The sequence below is a fragment of the Ranitomeya imitator genome, chromosome 4 (genome assembly GCF_032444005.1).
Source record: "Ranitomeya imitator isolate aRanImi1 chromosome 4, aRanImi1.pri, whole genome shotgun sequence".
Lineage (NCBI taxonomy): Eukaryota > Metazoa > Chordata > Amphibia > Anura > Dendrobatidae > Ranitomeya > Ranitomeya imitator.
Window position 1 is genome coordinate 205,222,849 of NC_091285.1, and position 27,872 is coordinate 205,250,720.

The 27,872-nt window shown below is 45.2% G+C and overlaps 1 protein-coding gene across 1 annotated transcript in view; it reads right to left on the reverse strand.

Annotated features, from left to right (window-relative positions):
• Positions 1 to 330: 330 nt before the first annotated feature.
• The window catches only part of ACTR6 (actin related protein 6), a 45,605-nt gene continuing 18,063 nt past the window's right edge, over positions 331 to 27,872 (reverse strand). The window contains exons 2-11 of the mRNA XM_069764308.1: positions 21,417 to 21,534; positions 19,468 to 19,536; positions 18,098 to 18,221; positions 17,882 to 18,017; positions 16,050 to 16,106; positions 13,463 to 13,561; positions 11,762 to 11,840; positions 4,316 to 4,487; positions 3,875 to 4,013; positions 331 to 608 (exon numbers count right to left, since the gene is read on the reverse strand). Coding sequence (XP_069620409.1) covers positions 479 to 608; positions 3,875 to 4,013; positions 4,316 to 4,487; positions 11,762 to 11,840; positions 13,463 to 13,561; positions 16,050 to 16,106; positions 17,882 to 18,017; positions 18,098 to 18,221; positions 19,468 to 19,536; positions 21,417 to 21,534 — 1,123 coding nt within the window. The 3' untranslated portion in view covers positions 331 to 478. The remainder of the gene's footprint in view (positions 609 to 3,874; positions 4,014 to 4,315; positions 4,488 to 11,761; positions 11,841 to 13,462; positions 13,562 to 16,049; positions 16,107 to 17,881; positions 18,018 to 18,097; positions 18,222 to 19,467; positions 19,537 to 21,416; positions 21,535 to 27,872) is intronic.

A 27,872-nucleotide genomic window follows, 5' to 3' on the forward strand; every position in this document is an offset into this window, starting at 1 on the left:
ACAGTTATTTTGGCTAAAGGTTGTGCAACCAAGTATTAGGCTGAGGGTGCCAATACTTTTGTCTGGCCCATTTTTGGAGTTGTGTGTGAAATGATCAATGTTTCGCTTTTTTCTTCATTCTCTTTTGTGTGTTTTCATTTAAGACAAATTAAATGAAGATAATAATACCAAAGAATTTGTGATTGCGATCATTTTCAGGAATAAACTGAGTATTATCTGACAGAATTGCAGGGGTGTCAGTACTTTTGCCCACAACTGTAGATGCTTTAGTGTCTGCTTTTTGCCAGAATGGTACAAGTAATGAGAATGATTCAATATTAACATCAGAGATTGATATGCAATTCATTACTGCCTTTAATGCATACAAATAATTCATTAATAATGACAAGTGTATCTAATAAATATTTGACAAGTTCCTATATTTACATCACTAAAAAAATGGGTTAAAAAAGATATTTACAAGACAGTATAAATTATACTAGATATCAAATTTCTCTTCACAAATTTCATGGCCATTTTCTTCATAATCCTCTCTGGTCACCACCATGTCTTCAAAATCATCGTTTTCGGATATTAACTTTCCTCCTTCCCAAGAGTATGTAATGGGACTAAAAGAAAAAGAAAAGTTCAGCCTGTTGTCTAAAGCAGGGGTCCCCAACTCCAGTCCTCAAGGCCCACCAACAGGTCATGTTTTCATGATTTCCTTTGCATTGCACAGGTGATGCAATTATTACCTGGGCAAGACTAAGGAAATCCTGAAAACATGACATGTTGGTGGGCCTTGAGGACTGGAGTTGGGGACCCCTGGTCTAAAGAAATTGACAGCTACAGACAATTGACAACTACAGTATATTCTAAAACTGATTGACACACAGAGTCCAAAAAGTCTGATCTTTCCTATTTCACTGGCAAGTTGGGAGGACACCTGCAAAATATGTTGGATTTGTGCCATTGGTTTAAGGAAAATGGAGCCCGCCATTTTTGTAATAATCTGTAGATATTTAAAAGGGAACCGGTCAGCTCCAACAATGCTATTTACCTGAAGGGTGAGGGTTTATTAAATCATGTTAGTTTGGTGCACTGGAATTGCAGCTACAGGGAGAAAATTTATATTCTCCCTGAAGCTGCTCCTTCCAGTCACTGGGGTGATGAAGGAACAGGTTACAGTCACCGCTCACTACACAGTATTATCACTCCCCGACACATTGACTGACAGTCTGCACTGTAGCATATGAGTACAACGCAGGTTGTCAGTCAATGTGGTGGGAAATTATTACAGTCTGCTCACTGTATAGTGAATGATGACTATAAGCGGCCACTACACTGACCTGATGACTGGAAGCGAGCAGCTGCAGGGAGAATATAACTTCCATTTTCTCCCTGTAGCCAGTGCTCCAGTAAACCAGCCAGGCATCATTTAAATGTATTTGAACAAAAACCGACATAGTTTGTAACACCCACACAGGGTGCGGATGCCAAATACAATAGTGGACAACAGGACAACTCCCATAATAATTGAGACCTACTGAGAGCCGGAGTATTACGCCCCTAGATAAATAGGAATACTGCAACTAATGCAACAATAGTAAACTTTATTAATACATAAAAACAACATACATATAAACAATATATCTAGTAAAAAATGACAGGAAATGGTGATGACACAAAAAGTCAGAGACAGTGACACCATAAATACAAAATAGCAGCACTACATAGCATATAGGGGGCACTAAATGTATATAACACCCCATACAGTACAAATACCTATATGGTCTGTCTGTACCGCCAGTGCCCCTAGACAGTGAGGGGTATGGTAACGCCTAATTATAACCCAGTGTCATGGTTGAACCAATATAAAGGGGGGAGAGCATCATAAAGTGCAAAAATAGTGCATAGCAAAAGTGCTCTCCCCCCTTTATATTGGTTCAACCATGACACTGGGTTATAATTAGGCGTTGCCATACCCCATACGCAGGGCCGCGCTTAGTAACCCAATGTTTACCCTGGTTACCATTGTAAATGTTTAAAAAAAAAAAAAAAAGTACATACTCACATTCCGGTGTCTGTCACGTCCCTCGCCTTCAGCTTCCTGCACTGACTGAGCGTCGGCCGGCCGTAAAGCAGAGCACAGCGGTGACGTCACCGCTGTGCTTTACGGCCGGTGCTCACAGTCAGTGCGGGAAGCTGAAGGCGAGGGACGTGACAGACACCGGAATGTGAGTATGTACTGGTTTTTTTTTTTACATTTACAATGGTAACCAGGGTAAATATCGGGTTACTAAGCGCGGCCCTGCGCTTAGGATATTTACCCTGGTTACCAGTGAACACATCGCTGGATTGGCGTCACACACGCCGATCCAGCGATGACAGAGGGTGATCCAGCGACGAAATAAAGTTCTGGCCTTCTAGCTACGACCAGCAATGTCACAGCAGGATCCTGATCGCTGCTGCGTGTAAAACACAACGATATCGCTATCCAGGACGCTGCAACGTCACGGATCGCTGCCGTTCTCGTTCAAAAGTTGCTGAGTGTGACGGCACCTTAAGATCTTTTGTAAATACCTTGCTTTCCCAAATCCTTCTGTAAAGCCTGAGCTGGTCACCTGAGTTAGCTTAGAACCCACTGACCTCACATTTAACATGTATGTGTGTATATATATATATATATATATATATATATATATATATATATATATATATATATATATATATATATATATATATACACACATACATACATACATATACATACACACACACACACACACACTGATTTAGTGTAGTAGTCAATCTCTTTAAGTAGCGGTGGGGATGCGGAGTCGGCTGTCAGACACAGCCAGACTTCTCCATAGAAGAGGTAAACAAGGTTTATTACCCTGCGTGCCGTCTCAATGGTTGTATATACAATGTTGAGTAAATATTGTGTACACAGATTAGGAACCACCGACAGCACTTCCTCCTATGGAACCAGTAATCGTGATTGCTAAGTGTAGGGAGAAAGCAAGAGCTGCTGGGCCCTAGAAAAGAAATAATCAGCCTTGCTATTCAGGCAGGTGAGTGAATTTCCTGTTACTGGAGTATATATAGTAGCCAAAGTTACAGGGGAAATCAGCAATAAAAAGAATGTATTAATATGATAAAATGCAACACAAAGGTCAGATAATACAATAATTTTAGTGGGTAAATGAAAATAAAAAAAAAAAAAAAGAATGCCAGTCCAAATCGCTAATTCTAGCCCTGGTGCTATAAAAAAAAAAATGTCCAATATCTAAAGTTATCATCTACGGAAAGTGGGGATGCAATTTAAGATGTCTTAGAAGTCCTTTGTTATTATATATATATATATATATATATATATATATATATATATATATATATATATATATATATATATATATATATATATATATATATATATATAGAAAAATACACATGTATTTCCTATCTGTCTAAAATATCAGAAAAATGTGGGGAAAAAATATAAAAATGTTGCCACATGCCAAAGGAGGAGGCCAAAATACTTGAATATCTGAGTAAAAAAAAATATGTAAGGGGATTTCAAGGTGCATTTGCAATAAATGCCGAAAATGTGTTATTTTAGGAATAGGGCAACATAGCCTGGTCCCAAACTGGTTAAAATAACAGTCATTGAAAAGATTTCTGCTACTGGACAAATGAGATGTGGGAAAAAAACTGATACTCATCTTCAGTGACATGGAGTATCAAGAAGAAGGGCCAATCCAAAAGGCATTTTTTCCCCTCTCTGAGCCAGTTGTTGAAGGGGTTTTCACGTACAGGGCAATCCCTTTAAATTTAGCACAGCGTTGGAGGCCTCATATGCTGGATTATTATTCTACGAGTTCACAAAACTCACTTTTTCGGCAATATGACAGACACATCGTAGTCTGTTGGAGTAAGTTTCCGCACTTCAGAGTACACGCGCTCTTTGAATCCCGGAAATAATGCGTTTCCTCCAGTAAGAACTATGTTCTTGAAGAAATGAGGTTGCATTTCTAAAAGAAAGAGAATTTAATAGTACATTTTATTTTAAAGAACGAGCTAAAGGAGGAAAGTCTATTGGATTAATACACATTTTAAATCAGCAGAGCACCTAAAAGACTAAGCAGGCCACAACCTGATGTACATAGTGAACACCTAGCCAACAGTTGTATATCAGCATTATAACAAATAATCAATCTTTAGACAAAGTACGTAACCAACTGCCAAAAGGACTGTTTGGGAAGTTTTTCTTTTCTAGCCACGTTTCAGATCCATTTGCAATCAGGGGCACACCACACATTCTTTGCTGGCTTACCCTCAGGGAGATTGTGGACGGAATGTACTATGGCTTCTGGAATACCCATTTCTTGAATTCCTATGTCAGAAGGATGTAGAAGGATTTCTGGGACTGCAAACCGTTCATTAGTTAAACGAAGGATCTGCTCTCCAGCGGTGGTCTTTCCACTAAACACCATCTCTTCCCTTGGCTGTTGGAAATTGCAAGTAAAATAGACATATTAATATACTCCCAAATCTTCCCTGACATCTATCATTTCACTCATATATCCAGGGAGTTATACACCCAAAACATCACAAAATACAAAACATTTGTATCAGAGTATTGTATTCACTCTAAAGGCACTAATACAAATTAGATGAAAGACCGCCAATTTCGGCCACTTATCTAATGTGTTTAGTGGCCCCCCAACTATCCCTCCAACAGATGATCTTGGAGAGGAGAGGCATTAGGCACTCTATCCTGCAAGGACAACCCCTTCTCAAGCTGAATGTTTGCCCCCATTAAACTAAGAACACCTATACTCCCCTTCCGTGTTGGCACCGTTTCAGCTGTGTCAGTATTCGCGTTCCCAGGGCTCACGTGATGTTTTTATGTCACAAGTCCTGCGCTTGATCAGTGCTGGCGTCACTAACCCTGCCTTCGGATGTATAAGTAATCAAAAGGAAGAGAGCGGCCAGCCGCAGCTTTCGCTACCTGTTGACTACTTATACGTCTGCAGGGACAGTGAAGCTGACGCTGATTGAGTGTGGGGTCCACATGACTCAACAACCTCACGTGAGCCAACACCGCTGGAAAGGCGCTGGCACGGGAGAGGAGTATAAATGTCTTTATTTTAACAGGGCAAACATTCAGATTGAGAAGGAGTTGTCCTAGTAGTGGACAACCCCTTTAAAGCTGCTGTCCAATTAATGCAGTGCTCTCCTCACTACTTATATGCCAATCCATTCACTTGATTCCAATTTTCTGGTGAAACCAGTTTCAATTGGATCCAGTTTTCTCCCCTCCCCCATACATCTCCAAACTAATCTCTCAATACTTCCCCACACGTAATCTTTGGTCCTCACAAGACCTCCTATGTTCCTCACTCAACCACCTTCAAGATTGTTCCCAAGCATCCCTCATCCTCTGGAATTCAGTGCCTCAACAAGTTTGAATGTCTCCCACATTTGAAACCTTAAGGCACAACTGAAAACTCATTTCAGGAAAGCCTACAGCCTGCAAGAACCTCGCAGCCATCTCACTACCACCAGAGCTGCTGCACCCACCCGACCTACTTCTCCTTTACCATGTACATTGGAAGCCCATGAAGGCAGGGTCCTCTCCCCCTCTGTATAAGTCTGTTAGTGTGCTTAATGTTAAGTATAAGTATGTAACCCTTTTCCTATATACAGCACCATGGAATTAATATCGCTTCAAAAATTAATAATTTAACACTCAATCCTTTTATTTTCAGGTGTCTGGAGGAGCGCTTTTCCTCTACTCTTGTTGAAAACACAATTGCATGTGTAAGGAGGAGTTAGCCGTCTGCTAAACGAACGTTCAGCTGACAGCTATTTAAGGTTTTTGGTGAACATCTTAATTCTCCATTTTCACACATTGTACGCAATTTTAAATCAATGTCTTTTTATAAAGGAACCCATAAACTAATAAGTATTCTTGAGTAGGAACTAGGGCTGCACTTTATCGACCTATTATAAAGATCTGATAGAGCTGTTGGTCAAATGCCTGTATGCAAGCAAAGGTCCCCATATACATTAGACTACCGAGGCAAACGATATCGGTGGGTTCATCTAATGTGTATGTGGGCCCCAGAAAACTGATCATTGTGGAAAATAGATCAAATCAGGAATGTCTGATTTCAGACTGCAGATCGCTTGGTTCTTCCGGAGATGAGCTGTAGGCAGACGTATTCCCATTGAGAAGAGAAAAGCGCTCAGTCGAACTAACACTCTAGCAGCATATGTGAGAGTCGGCCGAGATGGCAGTCTGCTGGACGATCACTCGAAGCATTGTTCTGCAGACAACCATCTAACATGTATGGACATCTTAAAATGACATTCAAGATGTTAGTCATTAGCATATATTCATTGTTAATTCTTGAGATTCTGGTCTGGACCACAATATTTTACCACTGCTGGATCTAAAGTTCCCACGTGAGAAAATTAATTTTTTTTTAATTGTGTTCCTCCATAATAGTTTCTCATTGTAAATCTTCAACATGGGATCCAATAAAATGAAAAATTGAGTGTAGAGAGTGGATTGCACTAAACCAATTTAATCAAAATATAGTGTTTCTATAAAAAGACCAGTAGCGCTTCAACCCTTAAGGCCTCTTTCACACTTCAGTCTTTTGGCGTCAGTCACTACCGACATAGTGACGGATTGACGGATCCGTCACAATTGTTGCGAAAACGGTTCTAACGGATCCGTTTTTTTGACGGATCCGTTACTTGGGGGTTGTCTGGGAGAAGTATCTACTTTTTGGAGCATGCGCAATTGAAAAAACGGATTGGGGCGACGGATCCGCCGAAAAAACTGTTGCGGCGGATCCGTCGCCCATAGGCGGCCATTCTATGGAATGGCGGACGCGACGGATCCGTCGCGATCCGCCATTTCGGCGGTGACAAAAAACGTTCCAATGTCCGTCTATTTTCAGAAAACGCCCGCCAAATTTCGACGGATCCGTCGCATGGCGGATGGAACGGACGACCATCCGTCACAATCCGTCACTAATGCAAGTCTATGGGAAAATAACGGATCCGTCAAAAAAAAATGACGGATCCGTTATTTGAGGAAAATGGCGGTTTTAGACTGACGCCAAATAACTGAAGTGTGAAAGAGGCCTAAGAAACTCGGCAGCAAGTAATGATACAATTCCACCTTTTTGTATCGTAATCTATATACAAAAATAAAAAACAAGTAATACCTGCGCTGAGTAACAAAAAATCCTCCAAACCACACAATTTATGTTGTCAAAGAGAAAGAATTTCTATAGGTTACCATACCAAAATAACCAGAGCATAACCGTGGTATGGATAAGTGTCCTATTTGATAGGATACCAGGAGCGTTTTGGTTATCAAATGGGTAAATAAATTGTTACCTTTGAATAATCAGTGGAATTAACCGGCCCCTTGTGGTGGTCTTACTGAATCATGTCCATTGCATCCGTAGTATGATAGAAACTGGCAGGCTTCCTGCAATTGTCCTATTAGGCTATGTCCACTGCGGTTTATGTCTTCAGATAAAGCCACTCTGGGTTGAGTCCGCTGCGTCCGTCGTTCCGGTGTGTGTCTTCAGGTGGAGCCGCTCTGTGCGCTGCCCCGGCCGGCGGCAGAACGCTCAAAGCACGCTCCCCGCTTAGGATTATTGAGCGCTGGAGTAGCCGCTGGGTCCTCTGCCGAAGCAGGACCTTCCGTGACGTCTCGCTGCTCTCCTTAGCCTAGTCACGTGTTTACTCACGTGACCGTGACGTCACGGAAGGTCCTGCTTCGGCAGAGGACCCAGCGGCTACTCCAGCGCTCAATAATCCTAAGCGGGGAGCGTGCTTTGAGCGTTCTGCCGCCGGCCGGGGCAGCGCACAGAGCGGCTCCACCTGAAGACACACACCGGAACGACGGACGCAGCAGACTCAACCCAGAGTGGCTTTATCTGAAGACATAAACCGCAGTGGACATAGCCTAATAGGACAATTGCAGGAAGCCTGCCAGTTTCTTTCATACTACGGATGCAATGGACATGATTCAGTAACACCACCACAAGGGGCCGGTTAATTCCACTGATTATTCAAAGGTAACAATTTATTTACCCATTTGATAACCAAAACGCTCCTGGTATCCTATGAAATAGGACACTTATCCATACCACGGTTATGCTCTGGTTATTTTGGTATGGTAACCTATAGAAATTCTCTCTCTTTGACAACATAAATTGTGTGGTTTGGAGGATTTTTTGTTACTCAGCGCAGGTATTACTTGTTTTTTAATCAAAATATACCCTTAGGCGACATTCCCACAGTGAGCTTTTCGTGCATACATTTCTATTACAGGTTTTTGCTGAGTTTTCTTTGTGGATTTTCTCCATAGACTTGAATTAAATGCAGACAATCCGCAGGTAAAAAACGCATATACCGTACATTTTTAGTGCATTTCAGCGGCACAAATGCATAAAAAAACACATGTAATCTGCACCTAAATATATCAATAAAGTTTTGTCAAAACCAAATACCAGGAAGTATCTAAAAACAAACAAAGCAGCTTTACTTAAAAGCATGTCATGCCAAAAAGCCACAAAATGCACAGCGTCAAAAACGCATGATAAAGAAGGATTTTTTGTCACCGTAAAATCTTTCTTGCAGCCTTTATTGGGGGACACAGGTAACCATGGGTGTATGCTGCTGTCGCTAGGAGGCTGACACTAGGGAAAAAAAATAAAATAAATAAGTTGGCTCCTCCTCAGCTGTGTGCACTAACTGACTGGCACATAGCATGTCAGTTAGTGAAAAAGAAGCGGGAAAAGCAACAACAAAGAACTATACACAGGCCCAACAGAGCCCCTCGGGCCCAAACTAGGGAGGCTGCTGTGTCCCCCAATGAAGGCTCCAAGAAAGAGATTTTATGTCGAATGCTAAAAATCCTTTCTTTATCACTGCATTGGGGGACACAGGTCACCATGGGACGTCCTAAAGCAGTCCTAAGGAAGGAAACAGACTATCCTGCACAAATCAGGTTGGTCGACAGACGAGCGCTGTTAGCAGTATCTTCTATGTATCTTCTATCTTCTAAGGCGTAGGTATGTACCCTGTAGAATCTTGCAAATGTTTGAAGCGATGACCAGGTAGCAGCCTTGCAAATCCGGATTGCATAGGCCTGGTGGCGAACGGCCCAGGAGGCCCCTACCACATGGATGGAGTGAGCCCTCACTCCCAGAGGGGGTTTTCTATTCTTAACTCAATAAGCCTCCAGTATAGCTAAGTGGATCCAGCAGGCAATAGTAGACTTGGAGCCATGAAGTCCTTTACGACAACCCTCAGGAATGACAAACAAGGAATCCGAACGTCTGAAGTATGCAGTCCTTGAGAGGTGGAAAAGTTAGGCTCTGACAAGGTCCAGCTTGTGGAGAGATTTTTTCCACAGGATGGACAGAGGACGGGCGTAAGGAAGGACAATATCCTCGTCGATATGGAATGCGGAGACTACCTTAGGAAGGAATGAAGGAACTGGTCATCGAACCACGTTTTCCTGGTGGAGGTCGAGGAAAGAAGAGCCGCAAGAGAGAGCTGCTGATTCTGAGACACATCTGATGAAAGTGATGGCAACAGGAAAGGCTACCTTCCAGGAGAGAAGGGGAGAGATGATGTCCTGAAGGGGTTCAGAGGGAGGTCCCTGAATAATGCTCAAAACTAGGTTAAAGGTCCCACGGGTCCACAGGGGGATGATATGGTTGCGCTAGAAGAGCAACTCCTTGAAGGAAGTTCTTGACCTGGGGACGAGGCCAAATTCTGCTGAAACAGAATGGAGAATGCAGAGACCTGGCCCTTGAGGGTACTAAGAGACTAACCGGACTCTAGCCCTGATTGTAAGAACGCCAGGATGGAAGGAAGGAAAAAAATCATGGGAGCTGTATGGCTGCCTTTACACCAGCGAAAGAAAAGCATTTCCTTGCCCAGGTCTTGGTCTGTATGACCTGGGATGAGAAGCCTGCCTGCCTCCCTCAGGACTGCAGATTCAAGAGCCATGCCATTAAATTGAGACAAAGAATTTTGGTGGAAAAGGGGATCCTGAGAGAGTATGTCTGGTTGGTCTGGAAGTTTCCAGGGTACATCTGCAAGTAGGTAGACTAACTCTCCATACAGGCTCTTATGCGCCAGTCTGCAGCCACCAAGATGACTGGAACTTATTCCTCGTTGACGATTCTGGGGATCAAGGTAAGAGGTGGAAAAAGATACGAAAGTTGAAACGGAGATCATAGAATGACCACAGGTGTCATGACTCATGAGACCTGGCTACGAAATGAGGCACCTTATGATTCATCCAAGACGCTATCAGATCGACGTCGGGAGTGCCCCACCTGACAGACCTGTTAGAACACAGACGGGTTGAGGGACCATTTGCTCGAGGAGAGGCCCTGATGACTTAGGAAGTCAGTGGCTCAGTTGCCCATGCCTGGAATGTGCACCATCGATATTGCTGGCACATGCCGCTCGGCCCAAGCCAGAATCAGTGAGACCTCTAACATGACGGACTTGTCGGTATCCCTGGTGGTTTACGTATGCCACGGCTATGACATTGTCAGATTGAATGTGAACTGGTCGGCCCGCTAGAAGGTCCTACTAGAACAGAGGTTTTCCCAGAGTTCCAGCGACACCGGACTGTGTGTCGAAGGAAGACTGCCCCCCTAATCCGGCTGGCTCGCAAGAGCGGAGTGTGAACAAGCCCGCTGAGGAAATGAAACAAGCGTTCCCATAGGAGGGAAAGCCCTTGAATGCCAGTGGCTGGTGCGCACGAGCGGGAGGGGGCATGACTAAAGAATGGAGGTCTTAGAAAGCCGGTGACTAAGTTTAGGTGATGCTTTTGGTGCATCGGAAATCGCATGCTGTAAAGGAGAGCAGCTGGATTCTCTTCTATCTTTACTGATGCCCCGAGCCCAACTTGAAGAGGGACTGTGGAGAAAAAGAGGGACAGCGCCCGTCTAGTCAAGGTCCCAACGCCTCCTATATCCAGAACTGAAACAGGAGAACCCAGGTGAGGAGAGGGGTCACTGGGAAAAGGCGTCCTCCTTCCTGAACTTCTCCTTGGCAAAGACCGACCTCCACAAACCACCTTGAGATACGCTTGAAGGGTAAGGTCCTGCCTCGCAGACCTGAGAGGGTACAATGTGGATGGCACAACACGGTTCTCTCGGTTGCGTATTTTTGGGAAATTAGGGTGAGAAATTACACCCTGTTATCCTGAAGGGAAGAACCTGAAAAACAAAGGGAAACGATTAATAAAACACAACAAGGTGACCTAAGGAGAATAAGACAAATCTGAAATCAGATCCAGGTCTGCCTCCTACTGACACCAAGCTAAAACCGATGGATTTTGTTCAAGTCAGTCGGTGTATACTGCTGAGGAGAAGCCCACTCTTTGCCTAATGTCAGTCTCCTAGCAATGGCAGCATACACCCATGGTTACCTGTGTCCCCCAATGAAGTGATACAGAAAAACATTGCAAACAAAAAAGCAATGAAAAAAGGAAAGTAACCCAATTTAAGTAATAGGTGCAAAAATTCTGTAGTGTCAAAAACACAACAAAAACTCATCGTGGGAAAGTAGCCTTACTTGCACATCCATTATCATAGCACAAAGATTGTGGGAAGGGATTCTAGCAAAATTGCAGCAAGAGTACAATATTCTCAAATATACATTTGTCTGTAGTGCAAATCATCATCCTCTAAATGTGATGTACCAAAATTCAACGTACCTTAACAAAACCTTTCTTGATAGTGCTGAAGTCTGGAAGAACATAATCAACCATCACAGAGTTGTCTTCCCCTTTTAACCTAAAGACCATACTTGTTAGCACTGTAATATGCAAATTAAAGAAGCACTCCTCCAACTTGTATTTACAATTGCTCATTTTGCCTTTCTTCTCTCTGCAGAGCCAGGAAGCATCTTGTCCCGGTAGAAACTCTCCAACTCCTAACCCCCCTGCCATTGACTTTTTCAATAGCTGATAACTCATGCAGAGAAAACTGGCCAGCTCTTTCTACAAAGAGCTTAGCAGGATTCATCTAGTAAGTTTTTAATCACATGATATCATAGACTTAATAGTAAAGAGAAGAATTATATGGGTAGAAAGGCAAAATGAGCAATTGTAAGTACACAGTGCTTATGATGGTTGCACTATATTAAGAGGATAAAACCTTTTATGGGAAAAGGAGTGCTACGTTAAGCAGCCATGTTTCTAATGTACAGGAGAGCATCTCTAGGGGATGCATAAAGACAATACAAATTCTGAAAATCAATTTCTAAGATTATAAAAAAAACACTAACGTGAGGTCTTATTTGATGATATACTAAAGGTCAACATTGGACTCTTGTCTCTTTTCCAACAGATGATGACGAGGGAGAGAAGCCTGTTAAATTTCAATGGCTGATTCTTTAGTTCTCCCTGGAGACATGGGAGAGGACAGCGCTAGCGTGAAATGTGAAAAAGGAGGCTCATGCAAATGCAGAGCGGCCATGGCAGAGCCGAAGACCCTACCCACACAGTCCCACCTCTATGCACGAAGAGCTACTGAAGCAAATTTCCTAAAGTAAAATAAACAAGAACTAGCCTACAGATTTTTCACTACAGGCATCCATTACAATCAGTTTAACAGGGCCATTATAGCCATACCTTTACTTTAAACAGGTTACATTTTAATGACAGGTTCTCTTTAAAGAGGTTGTCCACGACTAGGACAACTCCTTGATCAAGAAAATAGTAAAGCCTATACTCACCACCACCTGTGCTGAGACCGTTCTACTCACCACCACCTGTGCCGAGACTGTTCCCGCGGTGTCGGCACTCGCTCTCCTAGGGCTCCCGTGCGGTTGTTGTGACATCAGAGCCCAATCAGCGCTGGTGTCACTGTCCCAGCTTACAGACAAATCGAACATGAAGAGGAATTCGACTGCAACTGATCCTGGACTTAATTCGACATGAGGTGGGGACAGTGACGCCAGCACTGATTAGGGAGCACCTGGAGACTGAGTGTCGACACCGCGGGAATGGCGGGGAGTATAAGGTTTACTATTCTATGTGGGCCAAGCGTGGGTATGAGCAGAAGTTGTCCAAGTAGTGGACAACTTCTTTAAGACATCTATTAGTTGTTGAATATATATATAAAAAATCTCCCACTCCGGTGAGGTCAAGGTAAAGGCAATGGCATAAGAAAATTGGATACATTTTGGAACATCCTCCCACAATTCCTGTATTTTAGGACATGCCCACAAGTGGTGAAAAAATATATGTTTGCTAACTCGCATTTTGCAAAAAAAAAAACCACTTCATTTTGGGACCCTTGGAATCCTTTATGAAAGGAGCCGTTCCCTGCTAAGCGCTGGCTGGGGCAGCTTTGAGGGCGGCATCCAAACCTTACAGTGTCATCAGAAATCTAATCAGCATCTCAGTACGTACTTTGCCACTTCCATGTCTTTATAAAAATCCGCAGCTACATAGCACACATCTTCTTTTACTTGATTGATTACGTGGGTCTCATCCATAACATGCAACTGTCTATGGGAAAAAAATTAATATGTGCATATTGAATATATAGAAAAAAATATATGGATACAAAAGCAGCCAATTGAACTGAATACAGCTGTTTAAAAAAAATCATGTCAGAGAAGGCAGCAAAGTTGTTTTATTAAAGCCCCCACTTCTTGTCCCAGATAGAAAAAGGCTCTTACATGGCCTCACTGTCTCAATCAGTTGCCACCTTGCTTGCTCACAAGTAAATATTATTGGGACGTGGCAAAATAGAAAAGTTAAACTTTTCCGGAGACCACAATTTAAAAGACCCTTATTTCTAACCCAACAACTCCAATAAGGACTTTAGACATAAATAATCTAGGTAAAAATCTATTTACATTATGTTAATGCTTCACATTTTGCACATACAGCTTAAAGGGAATCGGTCTCCAGGTTTTTGTTACCTCATCTGGGAGCAGCATAATGTAGGAAAAGAGACCCTGATTCTAACGATGTATCACTCAGTTTACTGGGGGCGGCAGGAGTTTTTAGCTCAGAAAGCTAAGCATGCTCACACCACATCTTTCTGTGAACGTTAGGATCCTACCAAAAATTGTACACAAGAACCACATGTAGCAAAAACAAATGGAAAGTTTATTACAGCAATAAGAGAGAATCGTACATTAAAAATTGTTAAAAACTGGGAAACCACAAGATGGCGCCGCAATCACACATATAATATGCAACAGGAGGCAAGTCAAAGCACATGTATGTCTATATTCTACAGAAAACAAGTCAATGTTCCCCGAGGTATTATACACTTACGCTGTATGGTATCAAAAACATACCAGACAAGGGTAGCTTAGACCAACAGAAACAAGAGAACCAGAAACGCAAAAAGTCCAGAGAGAAATATGGAAAGAGACATTACCTCATGTGAGATGTGGTGCGAGGCCCCGACGCGCATTTTGGTGCACTGCCTTCTCCTGGGGTTGACATCACACCACCAGGAGCATGCGGGACCAATCAGAACAAATGATGCACACAGGGTTTTAAATTAGCAGCTAGCGGGCATCGCACGGATCTTGATATTTAGGTGAATTGTATGAAACACAACCAAAAAGGGCAGGCCCAAGTTACATATAGACATTTTATCATTTTTTACACAAATGTTGTGCTTTTTTGGAACGGTACTAGGATATATTATATTAGTGTGGAGGTTTATATATTATTTTGCAATATTTTGGTTGGCATCCTTTTATACTATTATATTGTGCCCATATGTATCAGCTATATTTTGTGATTATATTACTTTTTTATACTTTATACTACTTTCAATAAAATAAGTTGTTACGTCGTCTTTTTTGCACTTTTTATTTGGGAGGATTTATATATTTATTGGTGCTTGACATAAAATTTTGCATACAAGTGGTTACTTATCTGATTAATTGCTGGCATCACCATCAGCCAATCTAAAATAACGTTACACCTCCAAAGGCAGGGCCAAGAATCCCATAGTGTCAAGAAATCCTGCCCGTAATTTAGTGATAATCGCACAAAAGAGGCCATTCCTATTATCAATGGGGACCCATACTACTGATATTGTCAGTCACACCCCTAAAAGATCACCCTATGGTGTCCCCACCTAGGATTTGGCTGAGATGCCGGTCCATGTCGGCGTACGTCATATTGACAAGCTAGGGAGGGCATATCACAAGAGCGTGTCAAGGAAGGCAGTCCGTGAGCGAGAGTCAGGTCACATGACCAGAGCACTGACCCGGGAGATATACCCAGGAATGGACACCATCACATCGGCAATGCACACGCGCAGTGGACTAGGCTCACAGCAGGTGAATATATGTGACAATCCTGAGTCATGGGAACGGAAGCGGAACTAAATGCAGCACAATCTATAGGATAACAATGGTAAGTATATGTAACAGAGACTGTCCTATTCCTGTCAGAAAATAAGACACTACTAAGACCTGAAAATAAACATATATGTAGATAAATGGGTCAAAATCTACCATAGCTGGGGGGCGTTCTTTGGACCACAACTACATGAGCTGTTAAAACAATCATTGCATTGAAACAAGAGCACATAGACAAATAAGTGACATCGCTGAAATCAGTGTCTCAGCCTCTACCTCATGATGCCCTCGGATTACATAAACCTGCTGACAGATTCCCTTTAAAGCTTAAATTGTCTCAATTTAAGCTATTTTAGAAAATAGTGTCCTGAAAAACACATTTATTAGCCATTGGAAGAATAGGTAATATATGTATGATTGCTAGAGGTTTTGACAGCAATCCCAAAAACAAGGGTCCCAATATCCTTTGTAGCGGTAGTTCGCAAACATGTTTACTACCTGCTCACTGCTGTAGGACTGACAGAACTGCTATCGTCACTCATTACAAAAAGGCATTTCTACGCCCACTCTGTGGACAGGTGATCGATGTAGCTACAGGTACAGACCTTTTACACTAGTTTTTGCGATGCTAGAGTAAGCTAGGCCAACGATAGTGAGCTTACCTGTATGATATGATCTCTTTCAGATGATTTGTTAACAACTTTCCCCCAACATTAATCCTGAAAGAACAAATGACAACGGTACACAGGCATATCCAGAACGACTAAGGCTGTGTGCACTCGTTGCGGTTTTTTCACGGTTTTTCCCGATAAAAACGCTATAAAACCGCAAAAAAACTGCATACAATAAGCATCCCATAATTTAGAATGAATTCCGCATGTTTTGTGCACATGATGCGTTTTTTTCCGCGAAAAGAATGCATCGCGGTAAAAACCGCAGCATGTTCATTAATTTTGCGGTATTTTTGCAGATTTCCCACTACAAAATGCATTGGGAAGTGTCCGGAAAAAAACGCGGCAAAAACGCGGCAAAAACGCAGGCGGTTTTCTTGCAGAAAATGTCCGGTTTTTCTCAGGAATTTTCTGCGAGAAATCCTGAACGTGTGCACATAGCCTAAGACACTAGCACTTCTCATTCTAACTAGAAAGCGGCAAGCTTTAACCCCTTCAGGACCCGGGGTATTTTCGTTTTTCGCTTCCATCCTTCCCAGAGCCGTAACTTTTTTATCTTCTGTCAATTTGGCCATGTGAGGGCTTATTTTTTGCGGGACGAGTTGTACTTTAGAACGACACCATTGGTTTTAGCATGTCATGTACTAGAAAACGGGGAAAAAAATTCCAAGTGCGGTGAAATTGCAAAAAAAAAAAAAAAAAATGCAATCCCTCCCTTGTTTCTTGTTTGGCTTTTTTTGCTTGGTTCACTAAATACTAAAACTGACCTGTCATTATGATTCTCCAGGTCATTACGAGTTCATAGACACCAAACATGTCTAGGTTATTTTTTTATCTAAGTGGTGAAAAAAAAATTTCAAACTTTGCTTAAAAAAATAATAAAATTGCGCAATTTTCTGAGACCTGTAGCGCCTCCATTTTTCGTGATATGGGGTCGGGTGAGGGCTTATTTTTTGCGTGCCGAGCTGACGTTTTTAATGATACCACTTTTGTGCAGATATGCTCTTTTGATTGCCGTTATTGCATATTAATGCAATGTTGCAGTGACCAAAAAAAGCTAATTCTGGCGTTTCAAATTTTTTTCTCTCTACGCCGTTTAGTGATCAGGTTAGTCCTTTTTTTTATTGATAGATCGGGCGATTCTGAACGCGGCGATTCTGAATATGTGTGTTTGAATTTTTTATTGTTTTATTTTGAAAGGGGGGGTGATATATATATATATATATATATATATATATATATATATATATATATATATATATATATATATATATATATATATATATATATTATTATTTTTTTTTACTTTTGCCATGCTTCAATAGCCTCCATGGGAGGCTAGAAGCTGGCAAAACTTGATCGCCTCTGCTACATAGGAGGAAAGCTCAGATCGCCCCTATGTAGTAGAATTGTTGCATTGCTATGAGCGCCGACCTCAGGGTGGCGCTCATAGCAATCCGGCATCAACAACCATAGAGGTCTCAAGGAGACCTCTGGTTGTCATGCCGACGCATCGCTGACCCCCGATCACGTGACGGAGGTCAGCGATGCACTCATTTCCGGTCCAATGGCCGGAAGCGCTAGTTAAATGCCAGCGTTTGACAGCGACAACTAGTTAATAGCGGCGGGTGGACCGCGATTCCACCTGCCACTATTGCGGGCATATTTCAGCTGTACAAAAAACAGCTGATATGTCCCGGCGTTGATGCGGGCTCACCGCCGGAGCCCACATCAAAGCGGGGGTTGTGACCTCAGACGCACTATCCCGTCCGAGGTCAGAAAGGGGTTACGAAACAGGTCAGTATCCTCAGCCATGCTCCTACCTGATTATTCCTTCTTGCTTCTTCTTACTGCGACAGTAGGGTACAATGTGAGTGAAGGAATAGCCAGTGTCTACGATGATGCAGCACAGCTCTGAAGGGTTGTCATGAAAGTATCGGTGGGCGCTCAGAGCCCCAGCTTCCAAAACAGAACACAGCACAATATTAACTTCTGGATGTCACTTACCCCAATATCGAAGGATTGCAGAAAATACATACGGTTCACTCTTAGCGCTGCCTGGAACTGATATTCTTCAAAGAGGATCTCATTCATAGACTCTTGAATTGAACTGAAGTTAAAATATGGCTCCGTGATTATTATGTTTGATTCCACAAAGTCCACCTTAGAGAAAAATAAAAGCTTTTACATTCACAAAGGTAAAGAAGCACATTCTATAGTGGTTAGGAAAAAGAAATACAGATTGTGATCATTTTCAGAGCTTTTCAGAGTGCTCCATTCTCAAAATATAATCTGTAGAAGCAACATCAGTATACAGCTGCTGGGCACCGCAAAAAACCGCTACCAATGGGTGAAGTGCCATGTACAGCTCCGCAATGGCCAACAATGGAGCATACTTAGCGGGATTACTCTTCATACTTATGTCTACTACAAGGCTCAGAGGAGATTAGGCCAGAGCCCAAGTTATATCCCATGACCTATAAGAAGAGAAAAAAAAAAAAAACACATGTATCGTGACTTTGTCTTTTTACATTGCTAAAACTCCATCGCATGTTCTAAAAAAATATCCACAAGTGTCCTCTTCCCCCATCATGAAGGATGTTCGATACTACAAAAAAATAAAAATAAAGTGCCTAACCTGTTGAAGCGGCAGCTTTGAAATGTTCTTGTTTTCAAGGGTCAGGAAAAGTTAGTAAATGAGCAATATTCTGTACGACGCTGTCGTCCTGTTCACTTTTGGCAACACTAACTGTTGTGCAGTGGTTTCTTAAAGGGAATCTATCAGCAGATTTTGGCTATGTAATCTAAGCACAGCATGAGCCAGCAAAGACACGGAGTTCGGCAGTGTGTCATTGATTAAGCTGTTTATATGCAATGAAGGTTTTATCGCTAGGAGATTATCACCGCCTGGAGCACATTGCATAGAGCACTGGCATGGACATAGAGAGCTGCGGTGAGGGTGGGGATAGCATTCTGAGCTCTGCTACATCTAAGAACTGTGTCACAACTGCTGCACCTAGTAAACTAAGGGATACGTCGCTGGAATCAGGGTCTCTTTGCCTACATCATTCATGGTCTCAAAATAAGTAGCAAAAACCTGCCGAGATTCCCTTTAAATATAGTAAATACCATATTGTTCCATATTTTTGTCTCCAGCATGTAAAGTTGATGATTGCTTTATGTTTGCATTATCACGCTGGACGATCTTTTAGTGTTGCATAGAAGAAACGAGCCTATTATAAATGCCTTATAACTTGTATATCAAATGGATTGTGAAATTTAATGGTTCCAGTATAAATAATGCATGGGACTCAATGTCATAAAAACTAATGAATCCATTTATGAAAAGTTCTCAACTACCAATACTCATAAGCTCAATATTACAGGCATGTCACATGCAGTTCATTACCTGAAACATTTCCTTGCCAAAAAGATAATCCCATACTTGTCTTTGGACATCCCAATTCACCAAATAACCCTGGTAATAAAAGAACATATCAGTAAAATAACAAAAGTATTAGAAGTGCTGAACGCATCACCATTCACAATGCATAAACATATTGAATTACTACTATTTTAGTATATTCAGCACAGATTTAATACACACACATATACCTGCATACATGGGCATGATATTATATTAGAGAGTCTTTAATTTGTCAGCACACCATTGGAGGTCTGTATAGACATAACTAAAATCATCATAGGGCTTGTTTTACAAGTTAAAGAATAATCGTCAGTTTAATTTTTATTGCATAAAATCAATAGTACATGTGAAAATAAGAAACTATGTAATGTATCTTATCACAGAAATCTTTCTCTGCATGGACTGATGATTCGTTCTCAAAATTCTCAATTCCCAGGTAAAACCTGTATTCAGTGAAGACAGACTGTTACCTTACTGATAGAAGGGAGTCACCACTGATCAAACTCTATATAGATGGGAGAAGGTGAGAGGGGATGAGGAGCAGGCGGCAGAGGGGATGAGGAGCAGGCGGCAGAGGGGATGAGGAGCAGGCGGCAGAGGGGATGAGGAGCAAGCGGCAGAGGGGATGAGGAGCAGGCGGCAGAGGGGATGAGGAGCAGGCGGCAGAGGGGATGAGGAGCAGGCGGCAGAGGGGATGCGGAGCAGGCGGCAGAGGGGATGCGGAGAAGGCGGCAGAGGGGATGAGGAGAAGGCGGCAGAGGGGATGAGGAGAAGGCGGCAGAGGGGATGAGGAGAAGGCGGCAGAGGGGATGAAGAGAAGGCGGCAGAGGGGATGAAGAGAAGGCGGCAGAGGGGATGAAGAGAAGGCGGCAGAGGGGATGAGGAGAAGGCGGCAGAGGGGATGAGGAGAAGGCGGCAGAGGGGATGAGGAGAAGGCGGCAGAGGGGATGAGGAGAAGGCGGCAGAGGGGATGAGGAGAAGGCGGCAGAGGGGATGAGGAGAAGGCGGCAGAGGGGATGAGGAGCAGGCGGCAGAGGGGATGAGGAGCAGGCGGCAGAGGGGATGAGGAGCAGGCGGCAGAGGGGATGAGGAGCAGGCGGCAGAGGGGATGAGGAGAAGGCGGCAGAGGGGATGAGGAGAAGGCGGCAGAGGGGATGAGGAGAAGGCGGCAGAGGGGATGAGGAGAAGGCGGCAGAGGGGATGAAGAGAAGGCGGCAGAGGGGATGAAGAGAAGGCGGCAGAGGGGATGAGGAGAAGGCGGCAGAGGGGATGAGGAGAAGGCGGCAGAGGGGATGAGGAGAAGGCGGCAGAGGGGATGAGGAGAAGGCGGCAGAGGGGATGAGGAGAAGGCGGCAGAGGGGATGAAGAGAAGGCGGCAGAGGGGATGAGGAGAAGGCGGCAGAGGGGATGAGGAGAAGGCGGCAGAGGGGATGAGGAGAAGGCGGCAGAGGGGATGAGGAGAAGGCGGCAGAGCTCCTACCTAATCCTCCCTGTTTTCCCATCTGCACACAATCTTACCAATAGCCACCGCCATCTCCTAGCTCAGTCTGTCTGTGTATATAACTAATAAGATTTATCAATCAGAACTGGCCACGGTCACACACTAGCAGTATTTGGTCAGTATTTTACCTCAGTATTTGTAAGCCAAAACCAGGAGTGCAACAAATAGAGGAAAAGTATAACAGAAACATATGCACCACTTCTGTATTATCACCCACTCCTGGTTTTGGCTTACAAATACTGAGGTAAAATACTGACCAAATACTGCTAGTGTGAATGTGGCCTAAGAACACTTGGTGACAAGATATAATGGGAGCCATGTTACGGGAGTTCTCAACCATTTTCTGGAGAAACCAATACAGACAGGAAATAACTGAAGAGGACACCGTGAGGATTTATCAATACATTATCATGAAAAAAAGATCAATTACCTTCTGAAACGGAAGAATATAAAAAAGTCCAGATGGATCTTTTACTTCATCAATCTGATTGGCTGTGAATGTCTTTAAGCGAGCGGTCTTTGATCTGAATTGACAGTTTGGGATCACACTAAAAATAAAAACATCAGTTATAGAGGTCTGAGAAATGAAGGCCCTGCTCACACTACTAATATATGGCCCACTGCGCTAATAGTAACTGGGAAAAGAAATCTTACAAACACATCACAAGGTCATTATATCTGCTGGGGGCCAATGTCCTAAACCTCAAAGCTCTAGCAGTGCTCTTTCCAGGTGGAATCCACCTGAACGCAACGTTGTGAGGAGTGCACATACCCCAAGGCCTGGTGCACAGCCCACCCTGGGGCGCACGGAGGACGCCATCAGGGGACTCCATCTGAATCTGAAAAAAACCTAAGGGCCGGACTCATTATTATTAGTGATGAGCGAGCACGCTCGGATGAGGTGTTATGTGAGCATGCTCTTTTCTAATTGACGGTCTTTGGTGTGCTGTATTATGTTTGAGTCACAACTGTTCAACAGCCCCAACACATGATGACCTAACAAAGACAATCCCTGCCTGTGTTGTGGATGTCAAACAGCTGTGAGACAGGCAGCCACGGTGAATTAAATGGATTTTTCAAGCCCGCAGAAGACACTCGGTCAGCACCCGAGCATGTTCAGATAACACCTTATTCCAGCACGCCCGCTCATCACTATTACATTTTTGCCCTTTTTTGTTTTGTCTATTTATTAGCATTTTGTGCCATTTTTTTTTACATAATCTTTCAATTTGTGTTCTTTATTTTCAGTCTGCAATTATGGGAATACTCTTAATCGACATGTGTTTGCTTGATTCATCATTTGGGACATTTCAAGAAGTCACAAATCTGTCTCAGAGGTGCTCCAGTCCCCTCCCTGGAGCGATTTAATGGGTGTCTTTTTTATGCAATTTTTGTGCTAGCTCTTGAAACATGGGGCTATTGCACTAACATGTCACAAATAAAGACAAAAGGAGAAAAATATATATTTTTTTAACTTTCTACAAATTTCATGAACAGAGGTGACATTTTGAAGGATTTAGCAGTGAAAACAGGCAATGAATACAAGATAGAGACGTGATCAGGAAAGGTTAACTGGAACTGATTTATTTCTTCTAATGGGGCTAAGTGACAGGCAGTCTGACCCCATCAGTTACCAGGTGAACCTGGCGCTGTCTGTGTCGTCATTGGCCAGTGCTGCTCCTATAAGAGGGATACATGGCAGCAGACACGCAGGAGCCGCTACAGTGTCAGTGTGAACAGGACACATTCCTGCACCGTGCCTTCAGTGCTGCTCCTATAAGAGGGATACATGGCAGCAGACAAGTAGGAGCCGCCGCAGTGTCAGTGTGCACAGGACACATTCCTGCACCGTGCCTTCAGTGCTCCTTCTATAAGAGGGATACATGGCAGCAGACAAGTAGGAGCCGCCGCAGTGTCAGTGTGCACAGGACACATTCCTGCACCGTGCCTTCAGTGCTGCTCCTATAAGAGGGATACATGGCAGCAGTGTCAGTGTGCACAGGACACATTCCTGCACCGTGCCTTCAGTGCTGCTCCTATAAGAGGGATACATGGCAGCAGTGTCAGTGTGCACAGGACACATTCCTGCACCGTGCCTTCAGTGCTGCTCCTATAAGAGGGATACATGGCAGCAGTGTCAGTGTGCACAGGACACATTCCCGCACCGTGCCTACAGTGCTGCTCCTATAAGAGGGATACATGGCAGCAGACAAGAAGGAGCGCAGCAGTGTCAGTGTGCACAGGACACATTCCTGCACCGTGCCTTCAGTGCTGCTCCTATAAGAGGGATACATGGCAGCAGACACGCAGGAGCCGCTACAGTGTCAGTGTGCACAGGACACATTCCTGCACCGTGCCTTCAGTGCTGCTCCTATAAGAGGGATACATGGCAGCAGACAAGTAGGAGCCGCCGCAGTGTCAGTGTGCACAGGACACATTCCTGCACCGTGCCTTCAGTGCTGCTCCTATAAGAGGGATACATGGCAGCAGTGTCAGTGTGCACAGGACACATTCCTGCACCGTGCCTTCAGTGCTCCTCCTATAAGAGGGATACATGGCAGCAGACAAGTAGGAGCCGCCGCAGTGTCAGTGTGCACAGGACACATTCCTGCACCGTGCCTTCAGTGCTGCTCCTATAAGAGGGATACATGGCAGCAGTGTCAGTGTGCACAGGACACATTCCTGCACCGTGCCTTCAGTGCTGCTCCTATAAGAGGGATACATGGCAGCAGTGTCAGTGTGCACAGGACACATTCCTGCACCGTGCCTTCAGTGCTGCTCCTATAAGAGGGATACATGGCAGCAGTGTCAGTGTGCACAGGACACATTCCTGCACCGTGCCTACAGTGCTGCTCCTATAAGAGGGATACATGGCAGCAGACAAGAAGGAGCGCAGCAGTGTCAGTGTGCACAGGACACATTCCTGCACCGTGCCTTCAGTGCTGCTCCTATAAGAGGGATACATGGCAGCAGACACGCAGGAGCCGCTACAGTGTCAGTGTGCACAGGACACATTCCTGCACCGTGCCTTCAGTGCTGCTCCTATAAGAGGGATACATGGCAGCAGACAAGTAGGAGCCGCCGCAGTGTCAGTGTGCACAGGACACATTCCTGCACCGTGCCTTCAGTGCTGCTCCTATAAGAGGGATACATGGCAGCAGACAAGTAGGAGCCGCTACAGTGTCAGTGTGCACAGGACACATTCCTGCACCGTGCCTTCAGTGCTGCTCCTATAAGAGGGATACATGGCAGCAGACACGCAGGAGCCGCTACAGTGTCAGTGTGCACAGGACACATTCCTGCACCGTGCCTTCAGTGCTGCTCCTATAAGAGGGATACATGGCAGCAGACAAGTAGGAGCCGCCGCAGTGTCAGTGTGCACAGGACACATTCCTGCACCGTGCCTTCAGTGCTGCTCCTATAAGAGGGATACATGGCAGCAGTGTCAGTGTGCACAGGACACATTCCTGCACCGTGCCTTCAGTGCTCCTCCTATAAGAGGGATACATGGCAGCAGACAAGTAGGAGCCGCCGCAGTGTCAGTGTGCACAGGACACATTCCTGCACCGTGCCTTCAGTGCTGCTCCTATAAGAGGGATACATGGCAGCAGTGTCAGTGTGCACAGGACACATTCCTGCACCGTGCCTTCAGTGCTGCTCCTATAAGAGGGATACATGGCAGCAGTGTCAGTGTGCACAGGACACATTCCTGCACCGTGCCTTCAGTGCTGCTCCTATAAGAGGGATACATGGCAGCAGTGTCAGTGTGCACAGGACACATTCCTGCACCGTGCCTACAGTGCTGCTCCTATAAGAGGGATACATGGCAGCAGACAAGAAGGAGCGCAGCAGTGTCAGTGTGCACAGGACACATTCCTGCACCGTGCCTTCAGTGCTGCTCCTATAAGAGGGATACATGGCAGCAGACACGCAGGAGCCGCTACAGTGTCAGTGTGCACAGGACACATTCCTGCACCGTGCCTTCAGTGCTGCTCCTATAAGAGGGATACATGGCAGCAGACAAGTAGGAGCCGCCGCAGTGTCAGTGTGCACAGGACACATTCCTGCACCGTGCCTTCAGTGCTGCTCCTATAAGAGGGATACATGGCAGCAGTGTCAGTGTGCACAGGACACATTCCTGCACCGTGCCTTCAGTGCTCCTCCTATAAGAGGGATACATGGCAGCAGACAAGTAGGAGCCGCCGCAGTGTCAGTGTGCACAGGACACATTCCTGCACCGTGCCTTCAGTGCTGCTCCTATAAGAGGGATACATGGCAGCAGTGTCAGTGTGCACAGGACACATTCCTGCACCGTGCCTTCAGTGCTGCTCCTATAAGAGGGATACATGGCAGCAGTGTCAGTGTGCACAGGACACATTCCTGCACCGTGCCTTCAGTGCTGCTCCTATAAGAGGGATACATGGCAGCAGTGTCAGTGTGCACAGGACACATTCCTGCACCGTGCCTACAGTGCTGCTCCTATAAGAGGGATACATGGCAGCAGACAAGAAGGAGCGCAGCAGTGTCAGTGTGCACAGGACACATTCCTGCACCGTGCCTTCAGTGCTGCTCCTATAAGAGGGATACATGGCAGCAGACACGCAGGAGCCGCTACAGTGTCAGTGTGCACAGGACACATTCCTGCACCGTGCCTTCAGTGCTGCTCCTATAAGAGGGATACATGGCAGCAGACAAGTAGGAGCCGCTACAGTGTCAGTGTGCACAGGACACATTCCTGCACCGTGCCTTCAGTGCTGCTCCTATAAGAGGGATACATGGCAGCAGACACGCAGGAGCCGCTACAGTGTCAGTGTGAACAGGACACATTCCTGCACCGTGCCTTCAGTGCTGCTCCTATAAGAGGGATACATGGCAGCAGTGTCAGTGTGCACAGGACACATTCCTGCACCGTGCCTTCAGTGCTGCTCCTATAAGAGGGATACATGGCAGCAGTGTCAGTGTGCACAGGACACATTCCTGCACCGTGCCTTCAGTGCTGCTCCTATAAGAGGGATACATGGCAGCAGACAAGTAGGAGCCTCCGCAGTGTCAGTGTGCACTGAGGACACATTCCTTCACCGTGCCTTCAGTGCTGCTTCTATAAGAGGGATACATGGCAGCAGACAAGTAGGAGCCGCCGCAGTGTCAGTGTGCAATGAGGACACATTCCTGCACTATGCCTTCAGTGGTGCTCCTGCAAGAGGGAAACATGGCAGCAGACAGCGTCAGTGTGCACAGAAGACACATTCCCGCACTATGCCTTCACTGCTGCTCCTATTAGCTGGATACATGGCAGCAGTGTCAGTGTGCACAGAAGACACATTCCCGCACCGTGCCTTCACTGCTGCTCCTATTAGCTGGATACATGGCAGCAATGTCAGTGTGCACAGAGGACACATTCCCGCACCGTGCCTTCATTGCTGCTCCTATTAGCAGGATATATGGCAGTAGTGTCAGTGTGCACAGAGGACACATTCCTGCACCGTGCCTTCAGTGCTGCTCCTATTAGCAGGATATATGGCAGCAGTGTCAGTGTGCACAGAGGACACATTCCGGCACCGTGCCTTCACTGCTGCTCCTATTAGCAGGATATATGGCAGCAGTGTCAGTGTGCACAGAGGACACATTCCCGCACTATGCCTTCAGTGCTGCTCCTATTAGCAGGATATATGGCAGCAGTGTCAGTGTGCACAGGACACATTCCTGCACCATGCCTTCAGTGCCCCTCCTATAAGAGGGATACATGGCAGCAGACAAGTAGGAGCCGCCGCAGTGTTAGTGTGCACTGAGGACACATTCCTGCACCGTGCCTTCAGTGCTGCTCCTATAAGAGGGATACATGGCAGCAGACAAGTAGGAGCCGCCGCAGTGTCAGTGTGCACTGAGGACACATTCCTGCACCGTGCCTTCAGTGCTGCTCCTATAAGAGGGATACATGGCAGCAGACACGTAGGAGCAGCCGCAGTGTCCGTGTACACAGGACACATTCCTGCACCGTGCCTTCAGTGCTGCTCCTATAAGAGGGATACATGGCAGCAGTGTCAGTGTGCACAGGACACATTCCTGCACCGTGCCTTCAGTGCTGCTCCTATAAGAGGGATACATGGCAGCAGTGTCAGTGTGCACAGGACACATTCCTGCACCGTGCCTACAGTGCTGCTCCTATAAGAGGGATACATGGCAGCAGACAAGAAGGAGCGCAGCAGTGTCAGTGTGCACAGGACACATTCCTGCACCGTGCCTTCAGTGCTGCTCCTATAAGAGGGATACATGGCAGCAGACACGCAGGAGCCGCTACAGTGTCAGTGTGCACAGGACACATTCCTGCACCGTGCCTTCAGTGCTGCTCCTATAAGAGGGATACATGGCAGCAGACAAGTAGGAGCCGCCGCAGTGTCAGTGTGCACAGGACACATTCCTGCACCGTGCCTTCAGTGCTGCTCCTATAAGAGGGATACATGGCAGCAGACAAGTAGGAGCCGCTACAGTGTCAGTGTGCACAGGACACATTCCTGCACCGTGCCTTCAGTGCTGCTCCTATAAGAGGGATACATGGCAGCAGACACGCAGGAGCCGCTACAGTGTCAGTGTGCACAGGACACATTCCTGCACCGTGCCTTCAGTGCTGCTCCTATAAGAGGGATACATGGCAGCAGACAAGTAGGAGCCGCCGCAGTGTCAGTGTGCACAGGACACATTCCTGCACCGTGCCTTCAGTGCTGCTCCTATAAGAGGGATACATGGCAGCAGTGTCAGTGTGCACAGGACACATTCCTGCACCGTGCCTTCAGTGCTCCTCCTATAAGAGGGATACATGGCAGCAGACAAGTAGGAGCCGCCGCAGTGTCAGTGTGCACAGGACACATTCCTGCACCGTGCCTTCAGT